General features: G+C 54.4%; 1 protein-coding gene across 2 annotated transcripts in view; it reads left to right on the top strand.

Annotated features, from left to right (window-relative positions):
• The window catches only part of NBL1 (NBL1, DAN family BMP antagonist), a 29,472-nt gene that overhangs the window by 4,499 nt on the left and 10,480 nt on the right, over positions 1-14,493 (top strand). The window contains exon 2 of one of the 2 annotated variants that reach the window (XM_069575120.1): positions 12,759-12,877. Coding sequence is in view for 1 of the 2 variants with exons in the window: in XM_069575119.1 (XP_069431220.1) it covers positions 13,183-13,652 (470 nt within the window). In the remaining variant the exon portion in view is untranslated. Of the gene's footprint in view, positions 1-12,758; positions 12,878-13,084; positions 13,653-14,493 lie in introns of those variants that run through there. The other variant, XM_069575119.1, reaches the window with a different exon arrangement.

The following is a 14,493-nucleotide window of genomic DNA, read 5'->3' as shown; positions in this document are numbered from 1 at the left end:
AGAAACTGGGACTAGAAAAAGGAGCTCATTATCAACTGTCAGTCATCTTTATTCCTGGTCTAGCCAGTCTGAGCCTGGCAGAACGTAATTTGATCACTTCAAACGAACATATAATAATAGTTTGTATTTATTGGGCACCTGCTCTGTGCTAGTCATTATTCTAAGGCTTTCTGTACATTGTGATGCTTACTTTTTACAACAATCCTGTGAGAGAAATACTATTACATTAATTTTATAGATGAAGAAACAGGTTTTGAAAGGATAAGTTCACTTGTTCAAGGATAAACAGCTAAGAGGTGATACAGGCAAGATTTTTACCTGATTCCAGAACCCAAACACTTAACTGCTCTGCTGTGCTGGTTGAAAGCTCTTTAAACTGGAAAGGGTCATACATAAATAAAAATGATGTGATACAAACCTGATGGAATTAGCTGAAAGTAATCAGAGTCCTCTGCATATCTGAGGTTATTGATATTTCTCCCGGCAATCTTGATTCCAGCTTGTGTTTCTTCCAGTCCAGCGTTTCTCATGATGTACTCTGCATAGAAGTTAAATAAGCAGGATGACAATATACAGCCTTGACGTACTCCTTTTCCTATTTGGAACCAGTCTGTTGTTCCATGTCCAGTTCTAACTGCTGCTTCCTGACCTGCATACAGATTTCTCAAGAGGCAGGTCAGGTGGTCTGGTATTCCCATCTCTTTCAGAATTTTCCAGAGTTTATTGTGATCCACACATTCAAAGGCTTTGGCATAGTCAATAAAGCAGAAATAGATGTTTTTCTGGAACTCTCTTGCTTTTTCCATGATCCAGTGGATATTGGCAATTTGATCTCTGGTTCCTCTGCCTTTTCTAAAACCAGCTTGAACATCAGGAAGTTCACGGTTCATGTATTGCTGAAGCCTGGCTTGGAGAATTTTGAGCATTACTTTACTAGCATGTGAGATGAGTGCAGTTGTGCGGTAGTTTGAGCATTCTTTGGCATTGCCTTTCTTTGGGATTGGAATGAAAATTGACCTTTTCCAGTCCTGTGGCCACTGCTGAGTTTTCCAAATTTGCTGGCATATTGAGTGCAGCACTTTCACAGCATCATCTTTCAGGATTTGAAACAGCTCAGATATGCAGATAACACCACCCTTATGGCAGAAAGTGAAGAGGAACTAAAAAGCCTCTTGATGAAAGTGAAAGAGGAGACTGAAAAAGTTGGCTTAAAGCTCAACATTCAGAAAACGAAGATCATGGCATCCGGTCCCATCACTTCATGGCAAATAGATGGGGAAACAGTGGAAACAGTGTCAGACTTTATTTTTTGGGGCTCCCAAATCACTGCAGATGGTGATTGCAGCCATGAAATTAAAAGACGCTTACTCCTTGGAAGAAAAGTTATGACCAACCTAGATAGTATATTCAAAAGCAGAGACATTACTTTGCCGACTAAGGTCCGTCTAGTCAAGGCTATGGTTTTTCCTGTGGTCATGTATGGATGTGAGAGTTGGACTGTGAAGAAGGCTGAGCATCGAAGAATTGCTGCTTTTGAACTGTGGTGTTGGAGAAGACTCTTGAGAGTCCCTTGGATTGCAAGGAGATCCAACCAGTCCATTCTGAAGGAGATCAGCCCTGGGATTTCTTTGGAAGGAATGATGCTAAAGCTGAAGTACTTTGGCCACCTCATGAGAAGAGTTGACTCACTGGAAAAGACTGATGCTGGGAGGGATTGAGGGCAGGAGGAGAAGGGGACGACAGAGGATGAGATGGCTGGATGGCATCACGGACTCAATGGACGGGAGTCTGAGTGAACTCCAGGAGTTGGTGATGGACAGGGAGGCCTGGCGTGCTGCGATTCATAGGGTCGCAAAGAGTTGGACACGACTGAGCGGCTGAACTGAACTGAATCAGAGTCAGTGTCATTGAGTTTAAACTGATAAGAACAAGTTGATCCAATTTGAAATTAGCTATATTTGTTAAAAATAATAACTATGTTTATTAGTCAGAAATACAATTGTCAAGAAAGGAGGTAGTCTTAAAAGAATAAAAACAATATAATTGTTAATCAGAGCTTCAGGTCAGTATTATTGATGAGTTTTGCTAAATCCTTGCACGTATAATAAAGCATCATGCTTTTATTCATTGATATATCTTAACAACTAGAAACACTTTTGAATTCGTCTTGGTTTTGGCTGTGCTGGGTCTTCGCTGCTACGCGTGGGCTTTCTATAGTTGCGATATGTACGCTTGTTGCCGAGTGTGGGCTCTATGCATGGAGGCTCAGCGGTTGCAGCTTATGGGCCCTGGAGCACGGGCTCAGCGGTTGTGGCGCCTGGACTTAGTTGCCCCAAGGCATGTGGAATCTTCTTGGACTAGGGATCAAACCCATGTCCTCTGCACTGGCAGGCAGATTCTTAACCATGGGACCATCAAGGAAGTCCTCAATTCGTTTTTTTAGAAGACATTATTTGTAGACAGTAACATGCACCCCCATCACTAGGTAGAAGATGGAAGCCCTTTTACTAATGTGTAGTGGTGATATTCTGGAGAAGGAAATGGCAGCCCACTCCAGTGTTCTTGCCTGGAGAATCCCAGGGACGGGGGAGCCTGGTGGGCTGCCGTCTATGGAGTCGCAGAGTCGGACACGACTGAAGTGACTTAGCAGCAGCAGCAGCAGCAGCAGTGGTGATATTCACTACCTTTATGGTTTACTTTCAAGGGGTTAAATTTATTTTTATAAGTTTTGATTTTGATTCTGTTTTATACTTAGAGGAAAGGGGAAAATAATGCAAGGAATTCCTTTGTGCCCTTCACCCTTGTTTACCGGTTGCTCACATTGTTTCTTTTATCATTCTTGATGTGTGTATGCAGAGTATTTTTTTGAGCGGAAGTTGGAGATATGCCCTGCTGCTGCTGCTAAGTCACTTCAGTCGTGTCTGACTCTGTGCGACCCCATAGATGGCAGCCCATGAGGCTCCCCTGTCCCTGGGATTCTCCAGGCAAGAACACTGGAGTGGGTTGCCATTTCCTTCTCCAATGCATGAAAGTGAAAAGTGAAAGTGAAGTCACACAGTCGTGTCCGACTCTGTGCGACCCCGTGGACTGCAGCCCACCAGGCTCCTCTGTCCATGGGATTTTCCAGGCAAGAGTGCTGGAGTGGGGTGCCATTGCCTTCTCCATAGATATGCCCATTTACCCCTAAATACTTCAATGTGTGTTTTCTAAGAATAAGGATATTTTCATGGAGCCATGGCACAGTTATCAAAATCAGGTGATTAACATCCGTACGACAGCATCGAGCCCATGACACACGTCCAGACTCTGTCAGTGGTCAGAACAGCGTGCGGTCTGTCTGCCCCCAGCCTCGGGTCCAGCGCGTCTCCCATCTTGTCCTTTAATCCAGAACAGTTCGTCAGCCTTTGCTCTGGATCCTGACAGTTCTGAAGAGCGCAAGCCAGTTATTTAGTGGAGTGTTTCTCAGTCTGGGTTTGTCTCGCGCTTCCTCGTGATGCGACTCACGTTTTGCAGTTTTGGCAGAGATGCTCTTGAGTCCTTTTCAGTGCCTCGCACCAGGAGGCACCTGCTGTCCGTTTGTCTCAACATGAGTGATGTGAACTTTGGGCACTTGGTTAAAGTGTTTGCCTGATTTCTTCCCTGTAAATCTGTTATTTTTCTCTTTTGTAATTTATGCATAAGTTGTGAGGAGATACTTCTGAAGCTGCTCCTTATCAAACGATCAGAGTTTTCGCATCCGTTGATGGTTCCCCACGTTCACTATTCCTTATTATTTGACATTCTCTGAGGAAAGAACTTTCCCTTCTCCCTCATGTATTTGATCGTCAGTTTATATCAGCGTGGTCTTGGGGGTCCTCATTAAATTGATTATTATAGCCCATCACTGTCAATATTTGTTATTCAGGTTGTCCAGATTGGTCTAATAGAAGCTCTTTCAATCTGGGGCCTGTATCTTTTGACACCTAGTCCATTCTTTTCTCTTATTTGCTTTGCCCCAGCCAAGGAGCCAGCCGTTTCTCCACGCGGCCCTCGTTCCTTTCGGAGGAGAGTGGTGGTTGGGAAGCTAGGTCAGTGAGTGTGCTGGCTGCGGTCGGTGTGCCCTTGCTCCTGGGCCTCAGCAGGCGGCGCTGTGGAGTACGGTGTGCGGTCCCCGCCTCTTCTGCTCTTTGTCTGCATGTCTCCCAGGGTCTGTCCTTCCTTGCTTGTCCATCTCTTGTCTGTTGCCCGTCTATCAAGACCTAGAGTACGTTTTCATTATCACTGTATTTATGGAATAGTTTCGTCCTTAGTATGTTTCAGTTAGGAAGTTGCGTTTACTGTAACCCCTAAATTAACTGGCTTTTTAAGTGGGTGGCCCAGTGGGCATTTCCACAGGTCCGTGACTTGCAACTGGAAGAAAGGCTTCCCCAGATTCTGACCGCAGAGCATCCCCTGTTCTCAGCCGAGCCGCGTCCCTGGGTCGTTGTGTGAGCGTGAGCAGGCCACGTGATCGCTCTGGGCCTCCTTGTGACCGTGGTCACGGTCCCTGCCTGCCACACGGTGTGTGTGTGAGGTCAGGCATTCTGTTGCTGAGGAGAAGAGTGAAAAAGTGGAATGCAATTCTCTTATATAATCAAGTGTGTAACAAATTACGATCAAAAGGCTCGCCCCCCTTTCCCCTGGAGGGCAGGCCATTGTGATATCGCCTGACGACTCTCACAGAAACTAGGAGAAGGCCCACCGTGACTCCCTCTTCTCCACGGACGGCTCCCTGGGGGCTCAGCTGGTCACGAATCCACCTGCAGTGCGGGACACCTGGGCTGGGAAGATCCCCTGGAGAAGGGAAAGGCTCCCCACTCCAGTAGCCTGGCCTGGAGAATCCCATGGACTGTATCGTCCAAGGAGTCGCAAAGACTTGGACACGACTGAGCAGCTTTGACTTTCACTTTTCTCTCCATTGTGGACTTTATGGATGAAACCCAAGTTCTGCTTTTTTGTTTTTCCTTTTTAGCCAGGCAAAGTCCTCTTATCAAGGAGTAGCGAGGTAATTCTAGATCTTCCCTTAGCCTATATAGACACCTTGAAGAGCAGGAGGGAGAGCCACGGAAGGTGAGACGCAGGATGTGTCCATCAGCGTCCACATCTCAGAAGGTTTCTTGACTCCTCTCCCTTGGCCCCAGAAAGCAGCCGTGCTTCTTGTTGGCCCAGACCTGCGATCTGTAAAGCCTCGGTTCGGCTGAGGAAGGGGGCCCTCGGGGGACGGTTCTCACCCTGCCAGGATCTCTGCCCGCTCTTCCGGGGGCCGCCCGCCTTCAGCCCCTCCCCCTCCTGTCAGGCTGACTCAGTCTAACGCATGCTGTTTCCTGTTCACATGTTCCCAGTGGCTTCCCAATAATGAGCAAAATATCGTTCCACACGTCTTAGCCTAGCGCTGAAGGTCCTTCACCACGTGGAATCCACCTGGCAATGCAGGAGACATAAAAGTCGAGGTTCGATCCCTGGGTCCGGAAGGTCCCCTGGAGGAGGGCACGGCAACCCACTCCAGTGTTCTTGCCTGGAGAATCCCATGGACTGGGGAGCCTGGCGGGCTGCAGTCCGTGGGGTTGCACAGAGGCAGACATGGCTGCGCGACTGAGCACGCACATGCCTCAGTCTCCTCATCTGTAAATGGGAGCAATCATGCCGATGCCGGTCTCAAAAGATACCGCGGGAGCGCACGAAGCTCCTTTCGCACTGTGCTTGGTGTAGAGTCCTCTGAGACTGTATTATTATTGTCGCCCCTTTGCCTCCATTCTCCACCTGGCAGCCTGAGTGCTAAACTGGATTGTGTCCATCCTCCACTCACAGCCTTCCGGTGCCTTCTCACCCCACTGGATAGAAAGCCAGAGTCAGCAAAATGGACTCTGGGACCGTCTCGGATGCCAGCCTCCTGGGGCCAGCCTCACCTGCCCGTCCACCAGCTCCCTGTTTTTCTGTGCGGCCTTTCTGTCCCCGCTGTGCGTGAGCACACTGGTTGTTCCCGCTCTTCCCCCAGGGTCCCCACAACTCGCCCCCCTCACCTCCTTCAAGGCTTTATTCAGCGGGTCCTCCTTAGGGAGGTCGCCCCAGACTGCTCTGGGTTTTGTAACCCGCCCCGCCCCGCCCCGGCCCGGCCCCGCCCCCGCCCCACCCCACTTCTCTGCGTTTCCTCTCTAGCCTTTATCACAGCCCCACAGACTGTATCTTGCCCGACATATTTTGTTGGTTGTCTGTCTCCTCCCACCAAAATGCAAGCTCCCCGAGGGCAGATATCTTTACCGTTTTGGAGAGATTCTGTTTTGTTTGGTCGGAGGCTTTTTGTTTTTTTCTTTTTTCTAACTGCCACATCCTTAGTGCCTGAATAGAGCCTGGCACATAGTAGGCACTCAACGAATGTTCATAGAAAAACTGAATGTCACTCTGTTACCTCTGTCTCAGTCGTGCTGGTTGTCTACTCCCGAAACACGTTTTCCTAGGAGTGACAAACGCATTCAAACAACATGCATTTATTTCACAAGCCATCAGTATCCCTTTTGGTGACTTCCCAGAGGAGCGCTGTTAAGAAGGATTCGAGGCTGGGACTTCCCTGGTGGTCCGGTGGCTAAGACCCTGCACTTTCCATGGAGGGGGCCCAGGTTCAATCCCTGGTCAGGGAACTAGATCCCGCATGCCACAACTGAAGATGCCGGGTGCCTCAGCCAAGGCCTGACACGGCCAAACACACAAATATTTAAAGAAAAGAGAAAGCACGCTGAGGCTGCTTCTGGGCCAGCCCAGAAAGTGTGTTAGCGGCTGCTGCTGTGGTGCTCTGGAGCTCTGAGGGGCACATGTCTGTCCAGTGCAGATCAGTGTTTCCAGGTGCTTTCCTTCTGAGTGTGAACTGCTTCCTCAACTGGCCCAAGTCCTGCTCACACCTCGAAGCCCTTGTATAAACGCTCATTCCTCTAGCAAGCCTTTCCCAGGCAGACCAGCCCCCCGAGGCTACCGCCTCCTCTGAACCCTGTGGCCTCGTGCTGGGCAGCTTCCTTGTCAAAGAACTTTTCCTCTGCCCTCTGCTTCCCAGCTCTGTGTGTCTGCCCTTCTTCCTTCCAGGGCAGGCTTATGCTTTACTCTGTCTCCAGTTCCTGGTGCTGTGCTAGACACGTAGTAAGTGGTCAAATATATATATGTGTAATAATATGTATCAGTTCAGTTCAGTTGCTCAGTCGTGTCTGACTCTTTGCGACCCCATGCACTGCAGCACACCAGGCCTCCCTGTCCATCACCAACTCCCAGAGCTTGCTGAAACTCATGTCCATCGAGTCAGTGATGCAATCCAACCATCTCATCCTCTGTCGTCCCCTTCTCCTCCCGCCTTCAATCTTTCCCAGCATCAGGGTCTTTTCCAGTGAGTCAGTTCTTTGCATCAGGTGGCCAAAGTATTGGAGCTTCAGCATCAGCTCTTCCAATGGATGTTCAGGACTGATTTCCTTGAGGATGGACTGGTTGGGTCTCCTTGCAGTCCAAGGGACTCTCAAGAGTCTTCTCCAACACCATAGTTCAAAAGCATCAGTTCTTCGGCACTCAGCTTTCTTTATAGTCCCATCCATACGTGACTACTGGAAAAACCGTAGCCTTGACTAGACGGACCTTTGTTGGCAAAGTAATGTCTCTGCTTTTTAATATGCTGTCTAGGTGGGTCATAGCTTTTCTTCCAAGGAGCAAGCGCCTTTTATGTATTGTTTTGATCAAGACTTTTAAGGATGTAAATACCAAACTCCTTCAAATCAGCTTAAGATTGTAAGACACTGGAGAAGTTCAGAGAGTCCAAGGAAAGGTGAATCTTGAGGGGTGAGAACCAAGCCCTCGTCAGCTCCTTCAGCGGGCAGCGTTCTCTAGAATCCTGTCCCTAACGCGATTCGGCTCACCAGCCCAGTCCCTGAGCCTCCCAGTTCAGGCTCCGGAGAGACAGGACTTGACTGACCCGGCCCGGGTCAGCTGTGTCCCTGGGCCACGCTCTGGCCAGGAGGACATTCTCGTGGGGAACACACTTGGCTGCTGGCGTTCTTTGTGCTGGCCGGAGGATGTGGTCAGAAGCCGGGTCCCTGGCAGCGGGGCCGCACAGATGCCCACGTGGTGGTCTTTTGCGCCTTGTCTTTCTCCAATATCCGTGTTCCTAAGCAGGAGGATTCTTCAGTGAATTTATCTGGAGCACAAAAACCTTGAGGGAAAAAAACAAACAAACAAAATAACTGTTCTGTGGGATGTTAAATGCTCACAGAAGGACCAACTCTTGAGGAGAAAGAAAATTTCTTCTCCTACTCTCTGTGGATATGTGTGGGCAGCTGGAAGCCGAGACGGAAGAATGGAGAAGGAACTTTATAAAAGAATGGATGTGCCTAACACTGCCCAGCACCCCAGCCCGGTTCTCCACGCTGACCACAGCGGCAGGGCGGAGGGTCCCAGGCACGAGGCCCTTTCTGGAGAGCCCGGTTCTGGGGTGTCAGTTGGAGTGGGGGGGGCTCCTCGGGGGTCCGGGAACCCCAGCTGAGGGAACCTGGGGGTATGATGGGGGAGGAAGCAAACAAGCAGCAGAGTGAGAGGCTGGGGGTCACTCCCGTCACCCCGGTGCTGGCATTTAGGCCACACTCCAGGTGGCATTGCTGTCCTCATTATTACGATGAGGACGCAGCCGTAAGCACCACTGGAGTGGAAAAGGGACCTTCCCTGGGGTCAGAGCGACATGAGTTTCCATATCCGCTTTGAAATTCCCAGGACTTCGGCCTCCTCTCTGGCCCTCCCCTTTTCTCGCCCCCCTTCTCAGCCTCGGCCCCTCCTGTTGAGTTTTGGTTTCCTACCTTCCTACAAAGGGCGTCTGGCATTTCTGCACTCATCCAGGGCCGGGTCCACACCTCCCAGGCCCCCAGCAGCCTTCTGGGGGCAGACCCCAGAGGGCGTCACACCATCACCGCCTTCCTCCTTCTGTGAGCCCACGGCGGGGACCAGAGTCCTCCCGAATCCCCAGCCCCGGGGGCCAGCCCAGAGCCAGGCGATCTGATTTTGCTCTCGGATCTGCTGCCGACTTGCCCAGGGAACCTCGGCACATCCTCTGCATCTGTGAGAAGGGATAATGCGACTCTAGCAGCTTTCCCTTCCTCCAGGCCAGCTGGGGCCAGGTGCCAGGCTCCAGTCTCCATGTACACGTCCGTCAGCAAACTCTCCCTGTCAATGTGCGCCTGGGCACTATTAAAACTCCTGTTCTGCCGATGAGGAAACTGAGGCTCAGGGCACGCATTCCCTGGCTGAGGTGAGAGAAAGCTTGGCGCTACAGCCTGGGTTTGATCCAGGGACTCTGACTCCCTGTACAAACCTCCCTAAAAGAGCTTTCATTTTCTGGGGCGTGTGCTATTTTCCAGGAACCGTGCCGAGTACTTTGTATCCATTTATCTCCTTGAGTCCCGGCTCCTCCTCATCATAATCTGCCTCAAGCGTCGCCTCTTTGCCGTGTCTTCTGAGTCTCGTCCCTCGCCCTGGCTTGGTTAGTTCCTCTGTGACACTTGGATTATGAGAAACCCATTCTTCTGCTTATGTGTACCTGCTCCGGCTCCCGGTGGCAGAACTGAAGCTTCCTGAGGCCTGCGACCTCATTGGTCCGGCCCGTTGCTGTGGCCCTGGCACCTCTGTGCCTGTCTGGCACATAGTCGGCACCATGAGTATTTGCTAAATAAGTGAATGAGTCCCAGCAGTTCTACAGAGGACATGCCGTTACCAGCTGCGTGTTGCAGGGAAGGAAATCGAGGCCCAAACAGGAAACAACTTGCAGAGTCGCTGGGTGGTGGAGCAAGGACGCAAACCCAAGCAGGACGCTTCCAGAACCTTCCATGATGATTCCTCCACGGCCCCTCCCACCCACACACTTGGACACGCGGACACCCTTGGTCTTTATCTTGCAGGAGATGGAGGGACCATGGCTCTCCCAGGCCCCAGTACCAACCTTCTGAGTCAGCGGGCCAGCCTGGGAAGGAGGGCCCTGGCTCGCTCTCCCTCTCTCTCCGGGAGAGCGCAGGGCTTTGGACCCCTGTCGAGGCCAGGCTGACGGGATTAGAGGAAACAGCTGTCCCAAGCCCGTGCCCTGTGGGAGGGAGCTCACATTCCCGCGACTCCGGGAGGGGGGCAGCTCCCCGTGGCCCAGTCACATTCCAGGTCGGTCATTTTCCTGAGCCCAGATGTCTGCTAATGAGCTGGGGAGAGAGGCTTTCAGCCCTCTACCCCAGAGCTGGGCCCCGCATTACCTCGGCCCCAAGAGGCTGGCCCAGGGCCAGCAGGCTCTGGCTGCAGGCCCGTGCCCGGTGCCAGCCAGGCCTGTTGGGGCAACTGGTGCGCGGCTGCCAACCAGGTGCATCTCTGCATGCTTGGAGACTCTGACGTGACAGGTTCTGCCTTTCCCACTGGGGCCCAGCACCCTGGGTCCTAGCGGTGCCCGAGGCAGTCAGGAGGGGCGGTGGACAGAGGAGCATGGGCTTTGGGGTTGATGGGTCTGGGTTCAAGTCTGGACTTTGTCCATCACTAGTGGTGTGATCTTGGGAGGGTAACTAGGCTTTCTTTCTTTTTTGTAACTAAGCTTTTGATGCCTTGATTTTTCTCATCTGTAGAGTGGGAATAATAGTAGGATTGTGGTCGGGATTCCATACAGTAAGGCAGGCATGGTGCTTAGCATAATGCCTGGCACATAGTCATAGCTGTTGACAGCATTAGCAAGCCGCCTTCTTGACCCTGAGTTCACATGGTGGCCTGTAACTCCCTTCAGGCTGAATCCCTGGCTGCTGGAGCTGGACTCGGGCAGCAGCCCTCCTGTAATTTGCCAGTCTTCACCAGCATGCGACCTAACCTCAAATCCCGTGTCCTTGACTAGACGGCTGGGTGGCTGACTGTCAAGGGCTCTCTGTGTGATTTGACAAGCTCATTAGGCTTCCCAGTTTGCTTCCTGCAGTGGGTTCTTACAAAGTATGCTCCCCTGGTGGCTCAGACGGTAAAGAATCTGCCTGCAGTGCAGGAGACCCAGGTTCTATCCTTGGGTCGGGAAGATCCCCTGGAGAAGGGAATGGCTACCCACTCCAGTATTCTTGCCTGGAGAATCCCATGGACAGGGGAGCCTGGCGGGCTACAGTCCATGGGGTCGCAAAGTCAGACATGACTGAGCGACTAACACTTTCACTTACAAAGTGCAGACATCCAGTCCCTGCCCCACCAGGGGTCCACACTGAGAGCGGCAGTGGTGTGCACAAAGGCCAGCGTTTCCCGAGTGCCTACTGTGTACCAGGCGATTAGGCTAGAACCCGTGAGGCGTGCTCCTCCAGCAGAAGGCCACTGGCATTCCCTTTACCGAGGGACTTTAAGCCAGCCACTTAACCCCTCTCTTGGCCTTGGTTCTTTCACTGATGAAATGGGGACAATAGTGTTTATTTCACAGATTTATTGTGTGGGTGGAAAGTGCTTAGAACGGGACCAGGCATTTGTATAGGAAGGTGCTCAACATGCCTGAGCTGTTACGAGTGCTATTACAGCAATCCTCGTGGGAACACTTATGGCGGATAACAGTTCCTTAATTCAGCCAAATATACTGTACCCCTGTTTGCCAAGCCCTGGGGACACTAACATAGGTGATCCCTGCCTTCAAGGAGCCCATGGGCAAGTAGAGGAAAGAGATCTACTCAGCTGGTCTAGAGGGACATTACCAGGAACAGAGGTGTGTGTCCTGTGCTTCCAGGATCACACCAGAGGAGAGGGGATTATGCTCCTTGGGTCTTGGGAAGGCTTTCCAATCTGGGTCTTGAAGAGTGTCTTTACCAGGAGATGAAAGGAGGGGAAGGGAAGCCCAGGCAGAGGGAACAGCATAAGCAAGAGCTCGGAGGCACAGAGAGGCAGTGCCCAGTTTGGAGAGGCGGACAGGCCAGCCTGCACCACGGAGTTAGCAGCAGCCCACTGGAAGCCACCAGAATGCTCAGCAACCTGTGACATCGAATGAGCTGGTCTGCTTCCATCTGGGAGCTTCCAGCCAGGCTAGGGTGAAACGCACCCACACCAGCCACTGCAAGAGCGCAAAGCCCTGCAACTGGACTTGTGTCCTGAGCTACTACTTTTCAGCAACAAAGCTTTTTTTTTTTCCACCTTATGGTTTTCCAATAAAAACTCTCACATCAGTGGATGTGAGAGTTGGACTGTGAAGAAAGCTGAGGGCCCACAAAGGTCCGTCTAGTCAAGGCTATGGTTTCTCCAGTAGTCATATATGGATGTGAGAGTTGGACTATAAAGAAGGCTGAGCGCCAAAGAATTGATGGTTTTGAACTGTGGTGTTGGAGAAGACTCTTGAGAGTCCCTTGGACTGCAAGGAGATCCAACCAGTCCATTCTGAAGGAGATCAGCCCTGGGATTTCTTTGGAAGGAATGATGCTGAAGCTGAAGCTCCAGTACTTTGGCCACCTCATGCGAAGAGTTGACTCACTGGAAAAGACTCTGATGCTGGGAGGGATTGGGGGCAGGAGGAGAAGGGGACGACAGAGGATGAGATGGCTGGATGGCATCACGGACTCGATGGACGTGAGTCTGAGTGAACTCTGGGAGTTGGTGATGCACAGGGAGGCCTGGCGTGCTGCGTTTCATGGGGTCGCAAAGAGTCGGACACGACTGAGCGACTGAACTGAACTGAACAATGAGGGCACGACCGAAACGCGCCCGGGGGGCCCAAGCGCAGCCTGACTCATTGGGTACCCCTCCTCCTCCAGGAGCTGAGACTGGCCGCCTGCGCTGGGCGCTGCGCTCATCCCAGGAGCCAGAGAAGCGAGTCCACTTGCCGGCGTTCGGAATGGTCCTCCTCGGGGCTCTCCGACCCTTCTCTGCACACGTAAGCCAAGCGTCCGGAGCTGAGGCGAGGCCCGGCGGAGGTCGGGTGCCTTCTGAATCTGAAGAGCTCAGACCGGCCCGGGTCGCGCAGCCGGCAGCGGGTCGGGTTGGGCGCGCGGCTCGCGGGGCTGGGGGGCCACGCCCTCGGAGCAAAGCAACAGCGCCTGCTTCCCAGAAAAAGGAGCGCCCCTCCATCTTTGTCACCCGGAGGCCCGGCGCGGCCCGGTGGCCCCGGGCTCGGGGAAAGGGAGGCGGAGAGCAGTCCGAGCGCGGAGAAATCCGGCAGAGTGTGCTTTAAAGGAACGAATGGGGGGCGCCGGGCTCTCGGCCCCGCCTCTGGGGCGCCCCCCGGTAGCTCCGCCGCGCCGTCGGACCGCGTCCGGCCCCGGCCCGGGGCTCGAGGGCGGCGGGGGGAGAGGGGGCCGCGGCGCGGGCGGCCGAGGCGCCCCCTCCTGCGCGCCGGGAGGGGCGCGGCCCCGGCGCCCGCCCGCTCTTTCTTTCTCGCGTCCCTCCCTCCGCGGCGCCCGCCCTCGCTCCCTATTTGGAGCGGAGACACCCCTGACGTCGGAGCCGCTCGGCTCGCCGCTCCCCCGCACCGCGCGCCCGCCCGGGGCCGCAGACGGCGCTAGCGCAGCCCAGCCGAGCCTCGCGGGGCCGCCGCCAGCCCTGCCGGCCGCCTGCCCGAGCTCCCCGGGGGCGCCGCGCCCGCCCGCCGCGGCCCGCAGACAGCCCCGCAGGAACCGGCGGGCGCGCCGCGCTCCCCTCCGCCGCGCGCGGTAAGTCCCGCCCGGGCCGGCGCGCGAGCGCCCGGCTTCCAGAGGCTTCGGCCGCGGGCGCAGCGCCGCGCGCCCGCGGGCACCGTGCGGAGGCGCCGCCGCCGAGCTCCGGGAGCCCCGGGCGGCTCTGAGACGCCGGGGCCGCGGGGCCGCGGGCGCGGCGCGGGGTGGCTACGGATCCCCCGGCCGCCCCGAGCCGGTCCCCCCGACTCGCCCGGGTTTTCCCTCGCTCGGTCGGAGGTCCGCGGCCGAGCGAGGCGGTGCGCAGCCGAGAGGAAGCCGGGCGGCGGGTGGAGGGCCGGGTCGGGCCGCGCGGGCGCCGGGGCAGCGCCCGGAGCTCGGCCGCCGGGGCCCGCGCGTCCCCCCGGCTCTGTCCCGGGGCCGCGCCGCGAGCCTCTTCTCTCCGGGACGCTGGTGCCTCCTTTCTGTGTCTGGGCGTCTGTCTTCCCATCTGGCTGTCTCCGTCTTCCGATTTCCGCTCCCCTCGTCCTCCGGGTCTGCCTCTTTCTCTCTCTTTATCCCCTTCTGCCCGTTTCCCGTTTCGCTGGGTTGGTGCCTGCCTTTCTGTTTGCCCTCCGCCCTTCGCCTGCCCCGCGGTGGGAGTCTCTCTCTCTCTCTCTCTCTCTCTCTCTCTCTCTCTCTCTCTGTCTCCCGGTGTCTGTGCGTCTCCCTGGTGCCCCCCACCCTCGAATTCAGACATCCCCCCCACGGGATCGGCGGCCCGGGGCCCCCAGCGGAGTCCGGGAACAGTTTTCTAGACCCGGGAAAAGGAGCGAAAGCCTCCCCCTGCCTTCCGCCTGCCCCTCGGGGCCGGGCCGGGAATCGTCTCCCTGGAACTGAG

Source organism: Ovis canadensis, chromosome 2 (assembly GCF_042477335.2).
Source record: "Ovis canadensis isolate MfBH-ARS-UI-01 breed Bighorn chromosome 2, ARS-UI_OviCan_v2, whole genome shotgun sequence".
Taxonomy (NCBI): Eukaryota; Metazoa; Chordata; class Mammalia; order Artiodactyla; family Bovidae; genus Ovis; species Ovis canadensis.
Note: the sequence above shows the minus strand (reverse complement) of the source record. Positions and strands in the feature narration are given on the sequence as shown.